Genomic DNA, 25,308 nt, shown 5'->3' with positions numbered 1-25,308 from the left:
ATGAGACCAGATGAACTTAACTGACATCTATAGAGCATTCTCTCTGAAAACAACACAGTACACATTCTTCTCAGGTGCACGTGGAACTCTCTCTAGGATAGAGCACATGCTGGGCCACAAAGCATGCCTTGGTTAAACTTAAGAAAACTGAAATCATAACAAGCTAGGAGATTAGAAACCAACTACAAGAAAAACCCTGAAAAACCCACAAACATGTGGAGGCTAAACAATATCTTACTAAACAACCAATGGATCACTGAAGAAATCAAAGAGGAAATAAACTACCTAGAGACAAATGGAAATGAAAAGACAATGATCCAAAACCTATGGGATGCAGCAAAAGCAGTGCTAAGAGGGAAGTTTACAGGGATACAAGCTTACCTCAGGGAACAAGTCTCAAACAAATAATCTAACCTTATACCTAAAGCAACTAGAGAAAGAAGAACAAAGCAAAACCCAAAGTTAGTAGAATGAAAGAAATCATAAAGATCAGAGCAGAAATAAATGAAATAGAGACTAAAAAAGCAACAGAAAAGATCAATGAAACTAAAAGCTGGTCCTTTGAAAAGATAAACAAAAACCTTTAGCCAGACTTATCAAGAAAAAAAGGAGGAGGGCCCAAATCAATAAAATTGAAATGAAAAAGGAGAAGTTATAAATGACACCACAGAAATACAAAAGACTGTAAGAGACTATTATGAGCAACTATGTGCCAATAAAATGGACAACCTAGAAGAAATGGACAAATTCTTAGAAAGGTATAATCTCTCAGGACTGAACAAAGAACTAGAAAATTTGAACAGACCAATTACCAGTACTGAAACTGAATCAGTAATTAAAACTCCGAAAAGACAAAAGTACAGGACTAGATGGCTTCACAGATGAATTCTCTCAAACATTTAGAGAAGAGTTAACACCTAACCTGAAAACTTTTCCAAAAAATTACAGAGGAAGGAACACTTCCAAATGCATTCTATGAGGCCACCATCACCTTGATACCAAAACCAGACACAGATATCACAAAAAAGGGAAAATTACAGGCCAATATCACTGATGAACATAGATGCAAAAATTCTCAACAAAATACTAGCAAACTGACTCCAATAATATATTAAATGGATCATACACCATGATCAAGTGGGATTTATTTCAGGGATGCAAGGATTTTTCAATATCCGCAAATTGATCAGTGTAATACACACTAACAAACTGAAGAATAGAAACTACATGATAATCTCAGTAGATGCAGAAAAAACTTTTGATAAAATTCAACATCCACTTATGACAAAAACTCTCCAGAAAGTGGGCATAGAGGGAGCATACCTCAACATAATAAAGGCCATATATGACAAACCTACAGCTAACATCATACTCAACGGTGAAAAACTGAAAGCATTTCCTCTAAGATCAGGAACAAGACAAGGATGCCTTCTCTCAGCACTTTTATTCAACATAGTTTTGGAATTCTTAGCTACAGCAGTCAGAGAAGAAGAAATAAAAGAAATCCAAATTGGAAAAGATGTTTGCAGATGTTTGCAGATGACATGATATTCTATGTAGAAAACCCTAAAGATGCTACCAGAAAACTACTAGAGCTCAGCAAGGAATTCAGTAAAGTTTTAGGATACAAAATTAATACACAGATATCTGTTGCATTTCTATACATTTACAATAAACTATCAGAAAGAGAAATTAAGGAAGCAATTCCATTTACCATTGCATCAAAAAGAATAAAATATCTGTGAATAAACTTACCTATGGAGACAAAGAACCTGTACTCTGAAAACTGTAAGATATTGATGAAAGAAATTGAAGACAACATAAAAAGATGGAAAGATATACCATGATCTTGGATTGGAAGAATCATATTGCTAAAATGGCCAAGGCAATCTACAGATTCAATCCAATCCTTATCAAATTATTAATGGCATTTTTCACAGAACTGGAACAAAAAATGTTAAAATTTGTATGGAAACACAAAAGACCCTAAACAGACAAAACAATCTTGAGAAAGAAGAATGGAGCTGGAGGAATTAGGCTCCCTGACTTGAGACGATACAACAAAGCTACAGTAATCAAAACAGTATGGTATAGGCACAAAACCAGACATATATATTAATAAAACAGGATAGAAAGTCCAGAAATAAACCCATGCATATACGGTCAATTAAGCTACAAGAAAGGAGGCAAGAATATACAATGGAGAAAAGACAGTCTTTTCAATAAGTGGTGCTGGGAAAACTGGACAGCTACATGTAAAAGGATGAAGTTAAAACATTCTCTAACACCAAATACAAAAATAAACTCAGAATGGATTAAAGATCTAAATGTAAGACCAGATACTATAAAACTCCTAGAGGAAAACATAGGCAAAACACTCTTTGACGTAAATTGCAACAATATTTTTTTTGGACCTATTTCCTAAAGTAATGGCAATAAAAACAAAAATAAACAAATGGGACCTAATTAAACTTACAAGCTTTTGCACAGCAAAAGAATTAACAAAATGAAAAGACAACCTATGGAATGGGAGAAAATATTTGCAAATGATGTGACCAACAAGAGATTAATTTCCAAAGTACATAAGCAGCTCACAGAGCTCAATGCCAAAAATCAAACAACCCAGTCAAAAAATGGGCAGATGATTTAAATAGACATTTCTCCAAAGGAGACATCCAGATGTCCAACAGGCACATGAAAAGATGCTCAACATCTCTAATTATTTGAGAAATGTAAATCAAAACTACAATGAGGTATCATCTCACACTGGTCAGAATAGCCATTATCAAAAAGTCTGCAAATAATAAATGCTGGAGAGGGTGTGGTGAAAAAGGAACTCTCCTACACTGTTGGTGGGAATGTAAATTGGTGCAGCCACTATGGAGAATAGTATGGAGTTTCCTTAAAAAAGTAAAAATAGACTTACCATATGATCCAGCAATTCCACTCCAGGGCATATATTTGGAGAAAACTCTAATTCAAAAATATACATGCACCCCAATGTTCATAGCAGCACTTTTTATAACAGCCAAGATGTGGAAGTAATCTAAATGCCCATGGACAGATAAATAGGTAAGAAAAATGTGCTATATTTATATACAATGGAATACTACTTGGCCATAAAAAGGAATGAAACAACGCCATTTGCAGCAACATAGATGTACCTAGAGATTATCATACTTAGTGAAGTTAGTCAGAAAAAACAAATATCATATGCTATCACTTACATGTGGAATCTAAAAAAAAATGACACAAACAAACTTATTTACAGAACAGAAAGACTCAGAGACACAAAAAACAAATATAGTTACCAGGGGGATGGGGGAGGAAAGGATAAATTGGGAGTTTGGGATTGGCTGATACAAACTACTACGTACAGAATAGATAAACAACAAGGTCCTACTGCATAGCACAGGGAACTATATTTAATGGCTTGTAGTAACCTATAATGAAAAAGAATGTGTATATATATGTATAACTGAATCATTATGCTATACACCAGAAACTAATACATTATACATCAAAATAAATAAATAAAGATGATGATGCATAAAAAAAAAAAAAAAAAAGAAAGAAAGGAAAAAGAAGAGCTTTTCCTTCTCCAGAAGGTGAAGGAAAATTATTACAAGTTAAAAATAAATTTTGGACTAACACTGTGGGCTCATAGAGTTTTGTTTTTTATTCAAGGTAATCTATCATTATGACCTTTCATTTCAAGTCTAACACAGTCCCACATTTGGTCAGTGGGCACCACTTCAAGCTGCCTCCTATGTTCTCTTGATGTATCTCCAATGGTTTTTGAGCACTGTCTTGGTTTCTGTTACTTATTACTTTACTATTATAAACAAGGCAGAAATAATAATCTTGTGCATGTGTATATTCCAAAATAACTTTGTTCCTTCTCTGCTCCTGACCTAGAATCAACCACTTCCCTAAGGAGAACCACATTCCTTTTAATAGGGAATGGCACTTATGAAACAAGATCTGGGCACTAGTTGTGCTTACTTCTCCTGGTATTTTTTTGGGTATATAAAATCTTAACATGATAAAAAAAATTAAAGGAAAATAAAATAACCTAAAAGGTGTTCTCCAAAAATCTCATTCTCTTCCCTATTCCTTCTATTTTTCATGCCCATGATCTAGTAAGTAACGTACTTCATTTTCTCATTATTCTCGTGTTTCTTTATGCAAAAAAGCAGATAGATAAATAAATATATGTGTAAACAGACACATGTATAAATGCATATAAAAGACAGTATGCTATCTATGTTTTTTCACTTTGGTTTTTTTCATTTAGCAGTATATCCTAGAAAGCATTACTTATCAAGTCAAAACAATTCCTTTTTTATAACTGCATAGTACTCAATTGAACATATATAGCATAACTTAACCAATTTCCTATGAATAAGAAATAAGCATTTATTTCTATTACTTTACTATTATAGATAACATGGGAACAATAATCTTGTGTATGTATATCTTCAGGGTAAATTGCTATAAAAGAGATTGCTGGATCAAGCATGAATCTTCTTCTGTAGGTATTTTGTTAAATGTTACCTAATCCCAGGAGTCCTTGTGGGCTGCACTATTTTGTACTCCTACCAGCAATGCCTGGGTGACTGTTTCCCCATGGTCATGACAATAAAAGGTGTTGTCAAGCTTCTGAATACTCAGCAATCCATTTTTAGGGAAATGGGCTCACTTATTTCATAGACTAAAATTTAAGTAATTTACATTATACCTGGAAAAAAAATACTATAATATTACTATTTTTTGTGTGCCTTTTAGAAGTTATAGTTCCTAAAAATATGTGAAAGTACAATCAAAATAGGCGTTTTAAAATTCTTGTCATTTCATACCCAAGGTCATCTACCTTTCTATGATGATACTGCTCCCATACTTAATATCTCAGAGGTAAAATGAGTAGTGGAAAATTATTCTACTCATTCATACAAAGCAAAGGTAATAACTTAGCCACTTTGATAAAACCATCAATAATTTACTCATGCATTATTTAAGCTAACAACAGAACACACAAATATCTTGCACAGTTACTATAACTTGACATTCTGGAATGAATTCTACATTATTTCTCTAGTAGGCACTATAAGGACAGTATTGACAGTGACTAGCACTTATGACGCCAGGGCTCAGTCTAAGACTCTATAAGGGTTATCTCATCTAATCCTTACAACAATCTTATAAAATAGGTACTACTATTACACCCATTTCACAGATGAGAATACAGAGATAATAATGACCATGAAATCAGTAAATGGTGGAGCAAGGATTCAAATCCAGACAGTGTGATTCCAGAGCCTGGATTCAACTATTTTATTATAGAATTTCTAGTGTTTCATTATATTATACTAGAGAGAAAAAGCTAAATACTTACATCAGTATAAGAGTTATAAGCAACAATGTTTATTTTTTTCCAAGTACTATTTAGTTGAACAAATTCTAAGTGGAATAAGTATTCTAAGGTTAAATCATGGGAAACAATTAACAATCAAACCTAGGTTATTAATCCACGATTCATAGAAGCAACAGGTCACATAAAAACTAAACTAAATTCGTATTTTTTTTATAGTTCATGAAATTATCATGGAACACCCTCAATTTAACAGGGGCTCTAATTATAGTTCCCTGTTTCAAAGAAAGCAGATATTAAAATGAAAACATAGAACTTATAGCCTTTTGATTTTTAGTCCAATGATGGCTCACTTTATGATTTAAAATAGAAGCAACTGTTATTATAGTGTGTTCACCATAAAAGGCAAAAAAAAATTCAGAAGTTAACAAAGTTACTGAAAATAACTACAGTAATTATTTTAAGATAACAAAATATTTAATTGAAAATTTAGGTAAGCACCATCAATGACTTACTTACTTCATCTGGGAAAAGATGTAACCTCTGCATCAGAGTTCTTCTGTGAAGGTTTTTTGGCAACATGCCATAAATGGCTAGTTTCACAATCTGAAAAACAGACACACTGGGAACTCAGTAAGAAAAAGGTGACATGGGATATAAACAGAATTAGAGATAGTGATGAAAGGAGTGGGCTAAGACTCAAGATGAGTATGAAAGGCATGAAACTGAGATCACTTATCTAATAAGTGGTGGTGCTGGAATTCAAACCAGGCAAGCTTACTCCCAGAACAGACACACGGTACCTGCAATCACACCTATGTTTCTCTCTGTAACTCATCAAGAAGACAAAGTCCATTCTCCCTACCATACCCATTCCAAGGTGGCAAACTACCCTTTCCATGAGTTACCTTTCCTCTTTTAAGGTTATCCTCATTGTTGGCCTGAATGTGGTCTTATGTATGTTTTGTCAAGAAGGCCACACAGTGTCACCTTGTGGTCCATAATTTCCCTGGGGCCTCCTGGTATATAGTGTATACAAATACACTGCAAGCTCTTTGTAAAACTATTAGACATTTGGAGTGTAAAACTGATTTTTACCATCTGTACTTATATTTCAAGGATGTAATTTGGCATATATTAAACTAAATCCACTAAAACAATACATGTTAGAATTAGGCTGCACTATAAGAGGATTTCCTAATCTTTTTATTTTCTCATCAAGTCAGACGACAAAACTTTATTACACACAAAAGCTCACAGCCTCACATATAAATTTCCCATTTATTTCCTATGTTAGTGCTGTTAAGACTTTATGTTCTGGAGACTTTATTTAAATATAGACTTACATTGTTAAAATTAAAAGCAATTAGAAATTCAGTTTCTGAATCACATAAGCCACATTCCAAGTGTTCAACTGCAACATGTGGCGAGTGGTTACTATATTTGACAGTGCAAAGAAAATTTCCATCATAGCAGAAATTTCTGTTGGCCAGCACTGACACTAGTCTTTAAAATTTTTAATGTTTTAAAGTCTTAAGTAGAAACTGACAATGTCAGAACTAGTCAGCATCTTGTCTGGATAAGTAAGTCATTATATCCTCTGAGTATCATCCTAATAGCAATTTTATTGTATAGCAGGGTCACTTAGCATTTGGTCTTCATGTTCTTTAAAAATTTAGTTGTATTTACTTAAATTAATAAATTGGCATTTTAAAAGTGTGCCCTATTAAAAAATGCAAACGTAACGCTCAAATTAGAGAAAGCTGGAAAGTATGAAAAGGTTACGAGCTGCCAGGAGAGAGAGAAGTCAACAGGCATACAAACATATAACCCAAAATAAACGTGACACAACGCGCACGTGCAATAAGTAATTCTAGCTGCATAGACTTAAGCAAAAACTCTAAGGAATTCAGAAAGTGAGAAAGCTAGAACAGAATAAGGTTAAGAAACAATAAAGATCTTCTTCATATAATCTGTAACTTAGGAAACATGATACTTGTTTCACACAAAATAACTTTATAAACCACAGAAGGGAAAATAAAGATAAGGAAAGATCCATATTAGAAGGAAAATGTAAGGACACAGAAATTCCTAAGGAAACTAAAACGCATGACAGAAATAAAGGATGTAAAGAAAGGGCTCACTCAATATATTTGAGTTTAGAATTAGTGATCTGTGTAATTATAAAAATATATTGAAATATTTAAAAACCTACTAATAACTATTTAAATCTATTAATTAATGTACCTTACAAGTAATATTCCAAGATTGTACTAATCAGAAGGATGCATTATGAAACAAATTCCCTTACAAGTAACATATACCAAGTACTGATTAGCAAATTACGTCTGCTGGCAGAAGACCTACTATTCCAGAAAAACACTTACTGTTTGAATTGGAAGTAAAATAACTGAACTTTTCCTTAACAAGCCATTCTTTTTCAAAACATAAAGTCAAAATAAAGATTTAAAGAAAAATTGAGAGCTTTTAATGAGGTAATAATTCAAACAGATTTAACTCAAAATATTTTCAAGGCCTTCATCAGATATTTTGTAATGCATTTCATCTTTGTTCATAAAAAAATAATAATTTGAAACAATTTCTACATGTTTTCCAAAGCCAAATTTTCTTAACATCAAAAGTTGGACTATACTGCCTCCTAGTGTACAGTTAGCATACCCGAATAAACTGGAAATTAACTTTTAAAAATATTTCAAAATATTTATAAAGTAAATTTCTGTTTACTATGCTTAAAGAAATGTAAGAGGGAAGCAAAGTATGACAAAGGAACAGAAGACTATCAAAACTGACCAGCAAACTTGAAAAAGAAAGGAACAATAGAAGCTTCAAGAAAATGAAAAAAATACAATAACTGAAATTAGGAACTCAATAAAAAGGTTAATCAGATCAGACATTGGTGAAAAGATAATCAGAGAACTAGAACATAGATCTAAGGAAATTAATGGCAATGCAGCAGAGACAGGGAGACATAAAATATAAAAGAGAGGTAGTGAATCATGCACAGTAAAATGAGGCAGTCTACTATATGTATAACCAGAATTCCAAAGAGAAAGAACAGAGAATAAAGGGAGCCAGTATTAGAAGATACGTATAAGAGCTGATAAATTTTCAGAACAGAAGACACCAATCCTCAGGCAAGATAAATAACAAAATTCAAAGAACCATAAAAACCAAAGCCAAATGAAACATATAAAAATGAAAGCCAAACAAAATATCTTAAAAGTATTCAGAAAGAAAAGCCAGAATATAGATAAAGAAGCAAAGTGACATCTGACATCAACAGCAATAATGAAATTAAAATATATTTTAATAATAGCTTCAAATAGCCAAGAGAAAAAAATTGTTATTCTAAAATTGCATATATAAGCAAAACTATCTTTCAAGTATGAAAGTAAAAATATAGTTTCAGACAAAAAAAGTAGAAGTTCACTATTCAGAGAATGTTACAATAGGAATGTCAACAAAAAGTACTTCAAGGAGAAGGACATTGATCCTAGTTACAAGAAGGGACTGTAAGCAAAGATCATCAAAAAAAAAATCAGTAATAGTATAAAACAATAACAAGAATGTTGAATTGGAAGCGTTCTTAAAAATCTTGAACAGAGAAAATAATATAGATTGCGAGGGAGAATAGGGATTAAAAAATCTTCTGGGGGCCTTGATTTAATTTTGAGAAAAGTAAAAATATTGCTTAATCTTAGACTTCTAATAAACAAACTCAATCCAAAAGAAGGCAAGAAAGGAGAGAAAAAAATAAAATCTAGCTCAGTAAAGTTTAAACTGTAAGATGATATATGAAGCAAAAATAAAAATAATAAAAAGGTTGATACAGCTATATTAATAAATAGACCTCAAGATAAAAAGCATTATTGGAGATAAAGCGAGTCAATACATACTAATCAATTCTTTAGGAAGATTATAATTCCAAACTTAAATTTATCTAACACTAAATCTTCAAAACATATGAAGCAACAACTGACAGAACTACAAGGAAAAATTAATAAATCCACAACTGAGATTTGAACATTATTCTTTCAGGTCATCAACAAATCAAGTGAACAACAACAATAAAAAAGTCAGTGAGAATATAAGATTGGAACAACACAGCATATTTGATATAATGGAAATATGAACATATATACATACATACATCTATCACCCCAAAACATTTTCAGCAATCATATACTCTAGGTGATCATGCAGATGTCAGGAAATGAAAAGACAAAATACATACAAAGAAACAAATCAAATCTTTGACTAAATATAAAACATATTAAATAGCAATTAGAAAGATATAGAATTGAACGATAATAAATGATACTTATCAAAACTTGTGTGATATTGTTATAGTGAAGAATTTATAGCCTTGAATGCTAGCTAGCTACATTAGAAGAAAAGGAAGATTGAAAACCCAGTGTCTGAACCAGTCTTTCCATAGGAAAAAGTACAATAAAAAAGTACAATAAACTTACTGCCACTGGATCTTTCCGGTGAAGTTCAGCAGCTGTTACTTGTCTAAATCCACCGGGGTAGCTGTTAAAAGAAGTAAAGAGATTAAAATTGAGAGTAGGCTATGGTACAGCATTCGTAAAACGAACATTCTTTTATAACACGAAAGAAATTTTTATTATGAAATTACACCTTTTTCTGCAAACTATGTTGTTCATCAATGTCTTAAAAATTAGGTAGTAATCTATGCTATCTGAAATGCTATTCTCTTAAGTGGTCAAATTAAGAATCATTATTTCATAAAAAGTTATACACCTTGGAAAATTTCTTGGCTAACTTTATTTCTATTTGAAGTTAAAGTTATTCATCATTCTCTTATTCACTTTGAAACATTCAGTCAAACATCTATGACCGATTATCACTGCTTGAATTAAGAAAGGAAAAGCAAAGTGCCAAAATGTTTCCCATTCCCTGACAAATCAGAAAAAGTGTATAAACTAGGGTTCAGATCTGGGGAAGATACTGGTAGATGCTTGGTTCTGAAGGCAAATTAATACTGTTTCCTATTAATATGTTGGTGCTAAGTAATAAAATAATTGTGTTCAGGTCAAAGTTATATATAGAATGGATAAGATGGAAATTAAAAAAAAAATTGGGATGGTACTGGAGGCAGCTTAGTAATTTGGATGCCCCAGATTCAGGTCTGGAATCTTAAGTTTTGCCAGTGGCTACCAGTATAATATTAGGCAACTCATTTCATCTCTTTATATATGAGTTTGCTCATATAAGAAAAATGGTAATATTTGCCCCAACCACCTCTCAAGATTTGTATGAGTCAAATGAGAAAATGTTAGTGAAAGTGTTTAAGAAATTTAAAACAAAAACAATATACAGGTGAAAGGTTTTATTACACTAAATGGAGGAATAAAGCCTAATTTTCGAGGAAGGGAAAAAGATAATGTAAAGGCAGTGGACTCTGCAAGAAAAATTTAAGATTACCTAAATGTGATGCCTTTTATAAGTTTCTTTCAACAAGACTTGAAAATATTTTAAAGATGATTTAAAGAACCATGTTTTAGGGATAAACTCTAAAGAAGCAAATTTAGAAGTCTACTGAGAAAGATAGATAACTTTCAAACTGATATTCTTTCATTTGTTTCATGGAATTTCAGCTTCAGAAAAAGAAATACCTGTCTAGACTTGTATTCCTGTGTTCATTCTCTCCGTGAAAAAAAACAGCAAAAACCACCAACTTTACACGTAGGATAGCAAATTCTAAAGCATAATACCATTTACATTGTATTTCAGGAGTTGGACTTCATCCTGAAGGATTTGGAGAACTACTGTAAAATTCTGAGTAGGAGACTGACTCAAGTAATGATATACTCAGTGAGTTTTACTGGTGGAAAAGTAACCACATTTTTTCCTCCAATAAGGGATAGCCTGAATGAAGTAGAAGAAAATTTATTTTAAATGTTGGCCAAGATTTTTTCAATTCAAGTTAATTCAGTAAACACTTACCAAATGCCTATTATGCTAGGTGCTAGGGATATATACATATAAAATGAGACAGAATCCTGTTTTCAAAAAAACAAAAACAAAAACCACTAAATTCTGTTGAGACATCTAACAGTAACCTGATACTTAACAATAGATATCTCCAACTCATTCCAACACATTTTAGATGACTGGGGAGTTGTATGTTTAAGTTCAAGGTGCATATATACCCATCTCACCCAACATCCAAAACAATTAGAAATGAAAGTTTAAGAAACATCTGGACAAAAAAGCACTTTCTGAGACTGAAAAACAAAGAAGAAATTACAAAGGAAGAGATAAATTTAATTATATAAAAATGAAATAACCAGAGATATTCTCAAGATGGCGAGGTAGAAGGATGAATAGCTCACTCCCAGCCACAAATACAACAAAACCCACATCTATATTTGGAACAATTCTCACAGAAGACCTACTGAACTTTGGTAGAATATCTCTTACAATCGGAAATACAAACAAACCCTCACAAAACCAGGTAGGGGAAAAAAAAGAAGAAAAAGGAAATCAGTGCGGGACCTGTCCCCTGGGGAAGGAGCGGCAAAGGAGGAAAAGTGCCCCCATTCTGGGAAGCCCCCTCTCCAGTGGGGAGGTGGGCTGGGACAGACAGGGAGCTTCAGAGGCTTGGAGGAGAAAGCAGCAGCCACTTGGCAGACAGAATGGAGAGAAACTGGCACAGAAGGGCCACGTGATCCCTAGCCTGAGATGCGAGTTGGCGGAAGGCGGGCTGGGCTGGGCCAGGCTGCTGGAGCTTGGACTTCCCGCAGAAGAGCCTGAGGAGAGGACTGGGGCTGACTGCACAGAGGCAGCCTCAGGGCGCTGGAGTGTGCTTTGGGCTGAGGTTGGGAGAGTGTGCAAATTATATAATGGTAATAAACTGTTATGAGTATAATAAAAGTAGTGTGTCCAAAGTATAAGTGAAGAGTCAACAGAAACAGAGAAACAAAAAGTGATTAACCCTATGGGGGATGAAGAAATAAGGAAGCCATTCCAGAAGAGGTGACACCTCAGCCAGGTTTTAATGAATAAATAGGAGATTCTTGAAAATATTCCTGTCAAGGACAACACATGAAAGAGCAGAGAGGTAAGAAATCACAATATGTTGGATAAAATGAAGAGTAATGAAGCTTAGTGGTAACTGCGTACCAATAATTTGCAAAGATGTTTAGATTTTCCTCCACAGGTGAGAGGACACTATGAGGGGGACACTACCACCCGAGGGCACCTTACACTAGCTGTTCACTACTGGATGTGCTATTATTTTCCTTCCCTTGCAGTAATAGTACAGATACTCTTGCTTTAGGAATTACTACAACATGTGTCAGGACTTCCCTTTATGCTTTTATTACATTGTTATCTTGAATTTTCACATTATTTCCCAATTACCTCTAAATTTTATAAAACTTGGTTTATATATCAAGATTTGCTAAAGATGAATGTGAATTTATTTTTGTTATGTTTAATAAAAATTTCATGGAAGTGTTTAAGTGTAGGAATGAGCAAAGGCTGGTTAATGGAAGCAAAAAAGTTATTCCAGCATTTAAGACCTACTTGGGCAAGAGATGAAAAGAAACAGATGGAAGCATCAAGGCCTGCTTGTCTCAGATAAAGGTACAACTGGAAAAAAAAATTGATAAAAAAATTGATAAACATTTCTAACCATATCTTGCATGATATTGAAGAAGGTATACTTAAATTTGTACATGACCTAAAACTGAGGGGTTAACTAACGCATTATATGACACAATCAAGATCTCAAAAGATCTTAAAAGCTGGAGATAAAATTTCACACGGAGTAAACTTAAGATACTGCAGTTGGATTGAAATGCAATCAAAATACACAGGAAGGCGGATACCTGGTTGAACAGCAGCATGCCTGAAGAAAACCTAGTTTCTAGCTGATGGTGAACTCAGTGTACCACATATTGATATGGCCCTGAAGAGAAGTTCTATTGCAATTGAAGACTGTGTAAATGAAAGATGGAGGAGTCATATTTGATTAGGAAACTGTCAGAACACAGCTAGGTGAGTGTATTTATTTAAAAAAGATACTGACAAGCAATGATTATACCCAGAGAATAGTGACCAAGATATAATGGAGCTACGTGAAGAGAAGTCATGTAAAGAACTCTGAAGGAACTACAGATGTTTAGTCTAGAGAAAAGACAGATCAGGGGGCACATGCTGATCACTGCCTCAAAATTATCTGAAGAATGTCATGTGGAAGATACAATTTCACACTGTTAAAAAAAGGAGAACTAAGACCATTATGCAAGGTAGAGAAAAACAGATGATGACCCAACAGCACAGAGTTCTTTCTGAAATTTAGACCATGTCAAAGGTAGAATCAATGGGCTGACTCATGAGCCAGGAGGCTGATATTATTCAAACACAAGCAGAGAGACCTCTAACTTGAAAGGCATGTTGTGAAGATTTTAGGTATCTTCCAAACCTGGGATTTTGCTTACCATCCTTTCAACATCTCTTGTACTTTCAGACATTCAAGATCTAGAAACAGCAGTAAAATGAATTGTTGGAAGCAGAAAGAAAGTGAGAAGACTGATTGAAAAACGAGAAAAATCTAGATCAGAGAGGTTATATGAAAAGCTTCCAGAAAAAAACACTGTCAGATAATCACTAGTATTAGGCACAGTTCTGTGGTTTTTTTGACTGAGTAAATCATATATATAGCATGAGCAAAATTGGTATTTTCTTAAATTTTAAAAATACTCTTTAAAAAAATCAATAATGTTCTTAAAATACATTTCAACTGCCTATCTTCCCTGAAAAAAGCATTCTTACCCAGTATGTGAGGAGTATACTTTTTGTTCCCATTTGTTTCCAGAAAATGCAATGTGCCTTGTGTTCATTATGACAACATGATCCCCACAGTCACCTAGATTTAAAAAGACAAAGAAAGAAAAAAAGATTTTGTATGAAAAATCTTGACTTTAAGAAAAAGTGGGCTTGATTATTTATAACACTTATCAAAGTCCAAGAAATATCAAAACACATAAAGCAAGTCACAGTGTGACATAAAAATCCTTGAACAGATCTCTGTTTCATCTAAGTATAGAAATAGTTGGCTAGACATTTGGAAAATCTCAACACTGGAAGGTAAAAGAGAATCTAATGAAGTTGCCAATAACAACAATGTATCTTTTAAAGGCAAACTACTGTTATTCCTATTAACTCTGTTCATTAATAATTATACTTCATTAAAGTGTACCATTAATAATTATACTTTACCACCCTTATCTAATACAAAATTTCCCTTAAAAAATAGAAGTGAAATGAAAACAATATGCACATAGATGAAAAAAGGTATGTTATATCAATAGGTAAATTGAAAACAAATGTAAAACATCACCATTGATTATTTTTTTTTCAAATTCAGAGAACAACAGAGTACTGTGATCTTATGCTTAACTACTAACCCAAGGTTTTTTCTAATATTTAGTTAAATTTAAACTGGCACTATCAACTATGAGTACATATACATTTGATACCACTGATGACCTGAAAATCCAAATATATGTATTAGATTAATTTTCCAGTGAAAAGTACTCCTTAGTCTGGCTGTTCATCTAAAAAAGCCCTAAAAGCCAACATGTAAGTTTTCACAAGTCACTCTTTCACAAAACCAAGTATTCAGAAACATTTACTAAATGTCTATTCTACTGGTAGAAAAAGTTCAAAAGATTCTTGAAGCTTATTCACTTGAAAAAAAAACACAACTAAATATAAGTATAAATAAGAACAGTATGAGAAAATTAAAGATTACATTATAAGATTCTATGCAGAAGTCTGAATTTGAACGAAAGAATTTTCAGAGAGAAGTTCATAGTTTATACAGGACCAGAGTAAAGGAAAGGAGATAAAGTAAGTGAGCCTTCTTCCTTAGAGTGTAAGGAAATCCAGGGGTGTGAAGGAGACCTAAGACTTGTTGGTTGAAAAGAAAAATTTGACGATATTTGGTGAATTAAGTGACTTATGTTTCTAAAAGCGACCCATGGTGGGCTACTAAGGCAAATGGCCAAATGAACCAGAAGAACAAATAAAGAGGTGAACAGATATCTATATAGTCTCAAATAATGCTGAAATTACTTTAGCCTTTACCCAGACACTTACAGCTGAAGCAGCTAAGGCCTGTTAAGATTAAGTGATTAGTCAAAGCTCACATGCCAAGGTATTTAACCTTGTTCAGGCTCTTTCCAAATAGGTGTCAACCTATTTGAGGAAAAATGGAGTCTTTAACTTTCTACTGAAGCTGAATTTATTTTTCAAATGTTGTTTAAGCTTTAAATATGCAAAAAGCATTTTGAGCCATTCAAAACACACGTGTAGAAATCAGAAAGGATCTTTCAAAGGGCATTAGAAAGAACACAACAAATCAGGTGAAAATCATGTTCTTTCAGCTCTAAGATATGAACATCTAATCTGGGAGAAAAATTATTCTCCCTTGTTAACTTATGCCAAATCTCTATTGTATTTAATAATTCTTAGGAGCTCTTCTCTGTTGCCTCTAAATAAAACCAGCTAGCAATTAAATCTTTGTTTTTAACAGTGTTACATATTAAAACAAAAGCCAATATTATGGCTAAAGCCTGAAATCCTGGCTATAGTACAATCATTTCTTCTATCCGCTTAAGATAGACATATTTCATTTTAAAATTTTAATTAAAACATTTTACATTTTACAATATGCACCAAATATATATAAGCTGGAACTCTACTAACCGATCAAGAAATGTTGGAAGAGAAATTAATTAGTATCTTTCAAACTTAAAAACATTTTCTTTAAAAAGTTAAAGTTTAGTAAGCAGTTTTTAGAAACAGGAATTTTGAGTTTGTTTACAAAAATTCACCACCTTCGATTTTGGGCCTTATTTGACTTCTTTTTTTACAATATTAGGCACTAAATTAAATGGCCAAATAAAATTCAAACTAATTCAATTAAAGTGAAAACTCAAAAGTTTTATGTCAGGGACTCTAAGGCCTCATTATGGGCTACATTATATCAGTCCTGCAGCTTCAGTGTTCTGCTCTGAGACAGAACTAACTCCAATTTGTCTTCAAAACTGCCTGGGAGGAGGGGAAGTAATATTTTATGGAAAATGTGGTCTGGGTCAAGATGGAAATGATGTGGAATTGGAAAGAGAATTCCCTCCTTCTACAAAATTTGGGAGAAGATGAAATCAGTAGTAGCTACCTAATTTCTTCTTAAAGTGTAACACTTATCTGTCCACTGAATTAAAGTTCTGCTTGCTTACAAGCAAGTCATTATTGCAAAAGTATTCCTTAAGCACCGAGGAATAAACATTCTGCTAGAACACCGGAAGAGCTTCTGTGCTGCCTGTCAGGCCATCCTCTTCTGGTAAATGGAGAACAGCTTTTCTATGAAATTAGAAATTTATCTTTTAAAGACTGAATTGAATTTTTGTTTCACTTACATCAGCAGAATCTTGGACTTTTCATGTCTACAAGATGTCACTAAAATCAAAACTTAAACACAAACAATTTTCAATTTAGAAATATGTTGTTTTAAGTTTTTTCTAACATTTATTGGTTTAATCAGCATTTACCGTGTGTTTCATGTGCTCACAATCACTGTAAACATTTTTATCTGAAAAGTGACATACAATTTCTCAGAAAAATAACATGACAAATGATGGCCATATGGCCATATATATAGGAATTGCTATAACAGTTAACATTTAGGTGTGATAATGGTATTTTGGTTACACAGGAGAGTATGTTTATTCTTAGGAGGCATATGCTGAAGTATTTAGGGGGAGATATAATGATATCTGTAATTTATTTTCAAGTGACTAACTAAAAAAATGTGGTAAAAAATTAACAACTGTGTAATCCAGGTGGATGATAAAAAGAAATTCACTGTACTGTTCTTTGAGCTTTTCTGCAAATGTAAAAATTTTCATGATAAAAGTTAGAAAAAAGTAAAGGACAATCCAGTGGAGAAATGGGAAAAAGAAATGCACAGACATTTCACAGAAAGGGAAAGGATAACAGGCCACTAACAAACTGAAAAGATACTCAGCTCCATGTGCAATCAGGAAAATGCAAATTAAAACCACAAAGAGAGCACTTCACATCTACCAGGATAGTCAAAATTAAAAAGAATGAAAATATCAATGTTACTGAGATGAGAGATAATGAACACTCGGGCCTGCTGCTGGCAGGAGAGGACATCTGCATAAGGGTAAACTAGGTTCCTGTGTGCCTTTGAACTCAGAAATTCTTGCCTTATGGACAGAACTCAGAGAAACTCTTCCACACGTGCACTGGGAAAAACGTACAAGAATACTGATAGCAATGTTTGTAAGGGCAAAAAAGAGGAAAATAACTCAAATGCTAAGTGTATGAGTATTCATTTCATCATCATCATTAACTTTCTTTAAAATATTATCTATATTTACATGTAGATAGATGAATACATCTCTATGTTATGTATGTATGTGTCTATCTCTGTATATTTCATGTTTCAAAATAAAGGGAAAACTATGATCAACTGCAAAACATACTGTTGACAGGTCAAACAAGATAAAGAGTAAGAACTGACGCTTGGATCGTGTAGGGGGACTTCACTTGGAAAATGAAGTCAATCAAAACTACCCACAATAAGCAGAAACCTTTTAGTATGAAAACAACTGTTTTGTTTTGCTTTGGGAAAAGAATATAGAAAAGCAAATCTACTCATTCAAAACAGTGAAAAGTAAAATTTCCATGCCTAGCTAGCTCGATAGATCTTTCTGGGGGAAAGCGTTTTTAGAAGAGAGGGCAAGATTATTTACTCATTTTCAAAACCTCTCTATTCAAATGCACGTTACCACAAGAAGAGACATGTATAAGAGTGGACATTTAGTTTAGAGTCCAAATCAGGATATTTCTGAGATTGAAAGAGGGGCAACTGATCATTTTGCATAAAATGGGGTTGTCTCAGGCAAACTCATCTGTGTGGTTTTCCCATTAAGAAGCTAAATTCATTTTAGTGCCCTAATTTAGGTTTTTAGCAAGAATAGAATATGGGATCCTCAGGGGGGAAAAAAAAGGTCCTTAAAGCAGCCCAGTCAAACTTCTTCAAAATTCTTTTCTGACATGAAGGCTGTGGTTACTAGTGACAGGTCTAAAATGATACTCACTCAGTTGATGGTACACAGGTTTATGCAATCCTTGAAGTCTGACTGATGCCAGAGCAGCCAGTTTGCCAGGGGGCTGCATTTTCCCATCTAAGAGATACCAAACTCGAGCAAAAGTGGCCCATTGCTTGAAAAGACAGAAGAGGAAACAGAGAAAATTCGAATTAAAATGGAAACAATTGAATCTACTGTTATATATCATCACATGTAAACTACAGTTAGTAAATAATCATTCTGAAAAAAATCCTTTAACTAAATAATTTTTTGTTTTGTTTTCATTTCTATTTTTTGAAGAGGGGGTGATTTTTCTCATTATTCTGCAAAGATTAACACAGTAATTTTTCCTGCCTGCTTTTCTATTAGAAATATGGATCATGCTTTATTAAAAACATTCCAAAGATAGTATTTCCCTTTACATTATGACTTGTATTTCTAGTACCATGTAGAATAGAATCTGGAGGGGTAATGAGGAGCTCTTATGAAAGTAGAAATTTATGAAGTTTATGAAGGTCCTCAAAAATATTTTGAGATTAGAAAATACATTACACTGAAAGATGATTGGTCAATTAGGAAGTGAAACTATGCAGGAGTTTAATTCCAAGGGAGAGTTAAATAGCAGAATGTAGCTGGAAAAGTATAGATGATGTTGAGTAAACTTAAATTAAAAAAAAACTGCCTTAGACAGATATCTTAGGCTGCCTCAGGAACAGACCACTGTCTTTGCGGGGTCCATCATTGCCTTCAAACTCTAAGAAAGTTATAGGCGATAAAGATCTTGATCAGATGGTTTTTCTATGCATATACAAAAGCAGCCAAAAAGTGCGGGAACAAAATACAACTAGGCTAGCTTGTTTTATTTTAAATTTAATCATCACAAACCTCAAATTGCCTACAAAACTGTTTACCAATCTGCTGTTTCCCTGTTTTCCTTTTTCTGGTCTCTACCCCACTTCCCTTGCACATTTTTTTGTCAGGTTTATCTCTGTTTAATATATTTTGATGCCACTGTAAATACTGTATTTTCAATTTAAATTTCTGATTGTTGCTAGTATATGGAATACACTTCATTTTTGTATTTTGGTCTTGTATCCTGCAACCTTGCTAAAATCATTTATCAGTTCTAGTAGCTTTTTGTAAATTCCATTTTCCAAATAGATGACATGTCCTTTGCAAATAAAGAAGCTGTTAGCCCATATGCTTTCCATACCTCTCTCAGCTTATAAACTTAAAAAAAAACTCAAAGAGCAGTTAACTGTATAGGACAATCTTGTTTCTTCAATAACTTGCAAGGAAAAAAGATAGAAATAGGAACCTATTTATTAAGAGCAACTTACTGCATTTTGGATCCTAATCCAGAGGAACTGTAAAAGTATTATGTATTTATATAATATACATGATATATGAGAAAGTCAGAAATTTTAATAAATACTGGATATTTGATGATGTTAAGGAACAGTTAATTTTTCATTTAGATTTGATAAATGGTAATGGGAGTTTTAAAAAATCCTTATCTTGTAGAGAACATACTGAAATATTTACTGATGAAATGAGCCTGAGATTTACCTCAAATTCATAAGGAAAAGAAAGAAATAAAGAGGTACAGATTAAAAGGTGTTGGCTATGAGTTTTTTGAAACTAGGTGATACCTACTTTTATATATGATTGAAATTCTCCACAATAAAATTAAAAAAAAAAGAGCAACTCCTGCCTTCCCTACCAGGAGCTGACTCATTTCTTTCCTCTCCTTTGTAGTAAAACTCTTGCAGAGTTGTCTTTTCTCCAACTTGTCTCTCCTCATTCTCTCTTCAACCTACTCCACCCAGGCTTTTGTCTTCCCATAGCCCATACCCATCACCAGCACGCTACCGCCGGCCAAAGTTACCATGACCTTCATGTTACTAAATCCATTGGTCAATTTTAAGTCTTCAGTACAGTAAATCATTCTCCTTTGCAGGGTATTCTTTCTTCTCTTGATTTCCAGGATACCACCCCCTACTGCTTTTGTTGTTTTTTCCCTGTCGTGCTGGTTCTCCCTTTCTCTTGCCTCTCCAATGTTAAAATGTCCCAGAACTCAGTTCTTGGTCTCCTGTCTTTTCCTTATTCACTTCCTCAAAGACTTCATACAGACCTATAACTTTAAATGCCATTTGTATGCTTATAATTCCCTAATTTACATGTCCAGCCTGGAGCTCTTTTCTGAACTTTACACTTGTATTCAGTTGCCCACCTACCACATGCACTACAGTGTTTCTTAAACCAAAAGACTAGTTTTCCCCCAAACCACTGCATACCAATACTTTGACACTTTGATAGAAAAAAAACTTTGATAAAACAATGAAAATTCTGCGACAATGTCAAATTGCTACAGTTTTAAAATGTTTAATTTTACTTCCTATATTTACCTCATCAGGAACAGATAACAAACAGTCCGAGGAAGGAATCGCACTTTTGGCAGGACTAGGCTAAGAGGCATCTTAGACCAACAACCCAAAACGGAACTTTTGCTCTTCTTCCTAAAACTTGTTTCAATCTCAGCCTTCCCTATCTCAGTTGATGGAACAAAATTCTGGTTGTTGAAATAAAAAAAAACCTTGGAATAATCCTTGTTTCTTCTTTTACTGTCGGCCCACATTCAATCCTTCACGAAATCCTCAGGAAATCCTATTGGCTCCACCTTCAGATGGAACGTGACCACTTTTCAACATTACACTGTTGCTAAGCCTGGTTTGCACCACCATCAAGTCTAGCATGGATTGTTGCAATAGCCTCCAAACAGATTCTTTGCTTCCATTCTCCATCAATCCCCATCGCTAAACAGCCTATTCTCGACTCATCAGTGGGAGTGCTTCTATTAACACCTAAGAGAGATCACGTTATTCCTTGGTTCAAAACCCTCCAGCTGGTCCTTATTTTGCTCAGGAAATCAAACTCCTAATACTCTTCCGGAGGAGAAAAAGACATGAGAAGGGTTGACTGAAAAGGGGGTAGCAAGTAGGCGTACCAAGAAACGACAGCAAGTGGTGGTCGGAATCACGACCCTCGTTTGCCACTGAGGCATCTCCTGACGCAACAACTAGGCCTCCCATCCGACTCAGCTTCACTAAATCCGATCTTCTTCAGCCAGCGTAATGAATCCCATCAAGCTACAAGACTCAGAACTCACCTGGGGCGCCCTAGAGAAACTCGACATGTTCCCCTAGTAGCAGGACCTTTCTTTTTCCGGACCCCAAGATCTGTTCCGCAGAATCAAGGGTCCGGCGGGAAACGCGTATAGTTAGGCATGAAAGTTCCTAGGAGAGTTAGCACTTGTCTGCTCCTCCGCTTTTCCTGCATCTCCTCCAATATTAGCACGGTAGAAATTTCGTCATGAAAGGAGGAAATGATGCAGTTATTGGGAGAATAACCCCCGAAAATAACCCGTTTGCTGGAAAAGCTGCGGAAAAACCGATGGAGGATACAAAATTTCCAGCCGACCTAAGTAGAAGGGAACCGGAAGTAGGTCAGTAGCGCGGGCCTGTTTGGATGTGGAAACAGCGACCTGAAACAGGGGCTCAGCTGTAAGGTGATGGATCGGTACCTACTCCTTGTGATCTGGGGGGAAGGAAAAGTCCCGTCGGCGGCGGGTGAAGAGGCGGAGCATGGTCCAGGGGCTTCGCCGGTTGAGGGTACTGAAAAGCAGCCAGGTAAGCGCTGGGCTGAGAAAGAGCGGGAACGGCTTGCCGGGCGGGGAAAAAAGTTGTGATCAAGTTCTGCTAAGGAGGGACCTGAATCAAGTTGTCCCAGGAAGCTGTGACTTTATCTGGGATCAACCTGACAAGGGCTGAAAAAAATATTATCTTCGTGGAAAAATAGGGACAAATTTGTGGATGCAAGATACCACGTCCCAGAATTCCCCGACACAGTAAAAATTTAACTGAATAAATTCTCTGGGCCTTGATTATGGAATTTCTGCTCTTTGGACATATATGCATTCGATAGTTATTTCTGCCTTCTGCGTTCCAAATGCAGGTACTACAGAAAGGAACAGATAGAAAAGGGTCTTACTCTCCTAGAGTTTTCATCCTAACGAGAGGAGACATTTCACACATAAACTAAGTTAAAAACAAATGATTAATTTAAAAGTTTGACCGTTTGAGATTGCATTGCTTTTTGGTGCTCCTGTCTAGAATCTGTATTGCATTTTATTTAGCTTGTTTTGATAGAGCGGTATTTTGAGAAGAAAGTGTATGTGGTTGTTCACAGGGTATTGTTAGTAATGGAATTGCCCTTCTCTGTTTATAATTATCTTTTGGGGGTAATTTTGGATTTCTGTTAACTTGCAGGCATGTAAAAACTGGGAGCTTTACCTGTTTTCTCTGCTTGCTTTAGATTTATTTTGTCAAAACTTGAACAGAATGTAATTCTTTTATATACAACATACTGTCTTTGAGAGGCTCTGATGGTGAAATTGGAATAAGTCTACATTATGTAACTCTTGAGCCTGTTGAGTTTGTTTTTTTCTTCTTCAGACTTAAGGGCAGCAAATGTTTATCACCTCCTGAAAAGAAGCATTAGTGCTTCACTTAATCCAGAAGATAGTACTTTCCCTGGTAAGTATAACATAAACCTCTCTTTTCACTGGCACAGCATATGTATTGGAAATAAATTTAATTAATCTGGTCACAAGAAACACCTGTTGACTTTGTACAAGTCACCGGGATAGGGAGGTAACGAAGGAAATACAAAATGGAAAAGATGTTTTCCTCTTCCTGATGCTTGGATGTCATAAAGTTGTTATAAAAATTATTTTAGTTTCTCAGCTTGAGCTTTGTTCCCTTTATGAGATTTTCTTGCCCATCTTTACTTCCATATAAGGTAGAGCAATGTGGCATTTTAAGGAGGATTTATAATTTTGTCCTGAGTACAAATACATTATTAATGCTCTTACACCCATTTCCTTAACTCTTTTTTCTCCATCTTTACCTCTTACTGATGCTCTTAAAAGCACTTCATAATTGTTAAACACAGGAATCTTTTCTCCATTATCTGCTTTAACTTTTTCAAAGTATTTGACTTCTTTGACCACCCATTACTTTGTAAAATCTTTTCTCCTTTGGTTTTTATTGGCATTATATAAATCCATTTACTAACTTCTTTGATAGTTATCCTCCCTGTTACTTCCTTTTCTTGGCCACGGTCTGGGAGTGTCTTTCAAAAAGGCTCAGAAAAAGGAGATATCAGAACAGGTCTGAGATGCCAGGGAGAGCATGCTTGTTTTGATAACTTCACAGTTCTCGTGATCATGCAGTTTGTTCCTTTCTCTTTTTTTCTTCATCAGAGAACCGCCTGTCTCTTGGGTTTCAACTGTCATTTTTGGGAAATGACTTCTAATATGTATGTGCTAGCCTGGCCTGTTTGCCAAGTCCTAGTAGTACTCATTAATTTTTCAAGTTGATATAATTTAAGTCAGTACTATTATTGCAACAAAGATTTTCTTTCATTTGTGCCCCAAATGTTTATGTAAAAGAGCTGTTGCAAGCATTCTAGGGGCTCTCATGAAAACTTTCACTTTCTGTTTGGGTGGATAGAAGTTTCTTGCAGGCAGTCCTTGTTTGCATGGGAGTGTGGGACTGTATAAATGACTGTGCACGCTGAAGCCATACAAAGCAATCCTAATACAGTAATCAATGGGAGAATTTACAGTTTTTCCATGACGTTTAACATTTTTTTGTCAAAACATTAAAAACTTTAAACTGTTGGTTGTAAATGTATAGGAAATGAAAAGAGTAAAACTAGTATTTATTATATATGTTGTAATTTAAAACATTAGAAACATTGAGAATTGGAGTGTTTCTTTGTACAGACCTTATCAAGAGTAGTTTGAGCAGTGCTTGCTACCTTCTTCTCAACATCAGATAACTTATGATACAGAGTGAGTGGTTTTTCTATGTTTTGGCAAATTGTCATACTCTCACGTTTGTATTAGCTTCCAGTGTTTTATCCTTTGTACTTTTAATGTTGTGAATTATCTCTGAGTTTCTTTAAATGTGAAGGTTTTTGCCAGCATCTTTTTCTCTAGGACCTCTTTATTCCTTTTTTCACAGTATTTTTATCGCAGCAGCTATTGCTACAATCCATGTATGTTAGATTTGAGTATCACTTTCAGCATTATCATTTTTTTTTTGGCTTTGCTTTCATCTTTTCTTTTTCTTTTTGCCAAATCTCTCTTCATCTTATCCATTTCTATAAAATATGTGGACTTATTACTGGGAGAGAAAGAGGCAACAGAATTATATTTTTTGCTATCTGTGTGTGAAGTGAATAACAGATGTGCAGTGATCAGTTAGTAACAAACTATGAAATTAGTAATGTGATTGGTTACTGATTATGATATACATGTTTTATTTATGATTTGTGCATTAAGAAGCTAGCAGTGAAGCTTTATGTTTTGCAATTATAGTTAATTAATAACCCTTGGTAACTGGAATTTTAACTCTTGGGGGGACTGATGTTATTTAAACTGTAGTAACTGAAGTCTACATATTGGAACTATGCAAAGAGAGAACTATCTATATTGGCTTTCCTACTACGGTAGGATTATTGCTTTCAGTAATATGGCAAATCTGAGGTCTAGAAGTGCAGTGTGATTGTGATTGGAATAAAGCTGCAGAGATAGACATGGCTTTGTAGAGGACTTTGTAAGTTATGTCAGGTATTTGGACTTTTTCCTGATGGTAATCAGCAGCTGTTAATGGCTTTAATGAAGGCAGAGGT

General features: G+C 34.3%; 2 protein-coding genes across 4 annotated transcripts in view; one reads left to right on the top strand and one right to left on the bottom strand.

Moving 5' to 3' along the window:
* The window catches only part of MRPL13 (mitochondrial ribosomal protein L13), a 38,990-nt gene extending 17,156 nt beyond the window's left edge, over nucleotides 1–21,834 (bottom strand). The window contains exons 1-5 of one of the 2 annotated variants that reach the window (XM_006186481.3): nucleotides 21,719–21,834; nucleotides 18,559–18,682; nucleotides 14,198–14,291; nucleotides 9,865–9,925; nucleotides 5,891–5,977 (exon numbers count right to left, since the gene is read on the bottom strand). In XM_006186481.3, the coding sequence (XP_006186543.2) occupies nucleotides 5,891–5,977; nucleotides 9,865–9,925; nucleotides 14,198–14,291; nucleotides 18,559–18,682; nucleotides 21,719–21,745 (393 nt within the window). In that variant the 5' untranslated portion in view covers nucleotides 21,746–21,834. The other variant, XM_014560714.2, reaches the window with a different exon arrangement.
* Nucleotides 21,835–21,957: 123 nt separating this feature from the next.
* MTBP (MDM2 binding protein) overlaps nucleotides 21,958–25,308 on the top strand; it is a 57,916-nt gene continuing 54,565 nt past the window's right edge. For both annotated transcript variants that reach the window (XM_032467717.1, XM_006186482.3), the window contains exons 1-2: nucleotides 21,958–22,238; nucleotides 23,064–23,144. In XM_032467717.1, the coding sequence (XP_032323608.1) occupies nucleotides 22,121–22,238; nucleotides 23,064–23,144 (199 nt within the window). In that variant the 5' untranslated portion in view covers nucleotides 21,958–22,120. The remainder of the gene's footprint in view (nucleotides 22,239–23,063; nucleotides 23,145–25,308) is intronic.

The sequence above is a fragment of the Camelus ferus genome, chromosome 25, assembly GCF_009834535.1.
Source record: "Camelus ferus isolate YT-003-E chromosome 25, BCGSAC_Cfer_1.0, whole genome shotgun sequence".
NCBI classification, from domain to species: domain Eukaryota; kingdom Metazoa; phylum Chordata; class Mammalia; order Artiodactyla; family Camelidae; genus Camelus; species Camelus ferus.
Note: the sequence above shows the minus strand (reverse complement) of the source record. Positions and strands in the feature narration are given on the sequence as shown.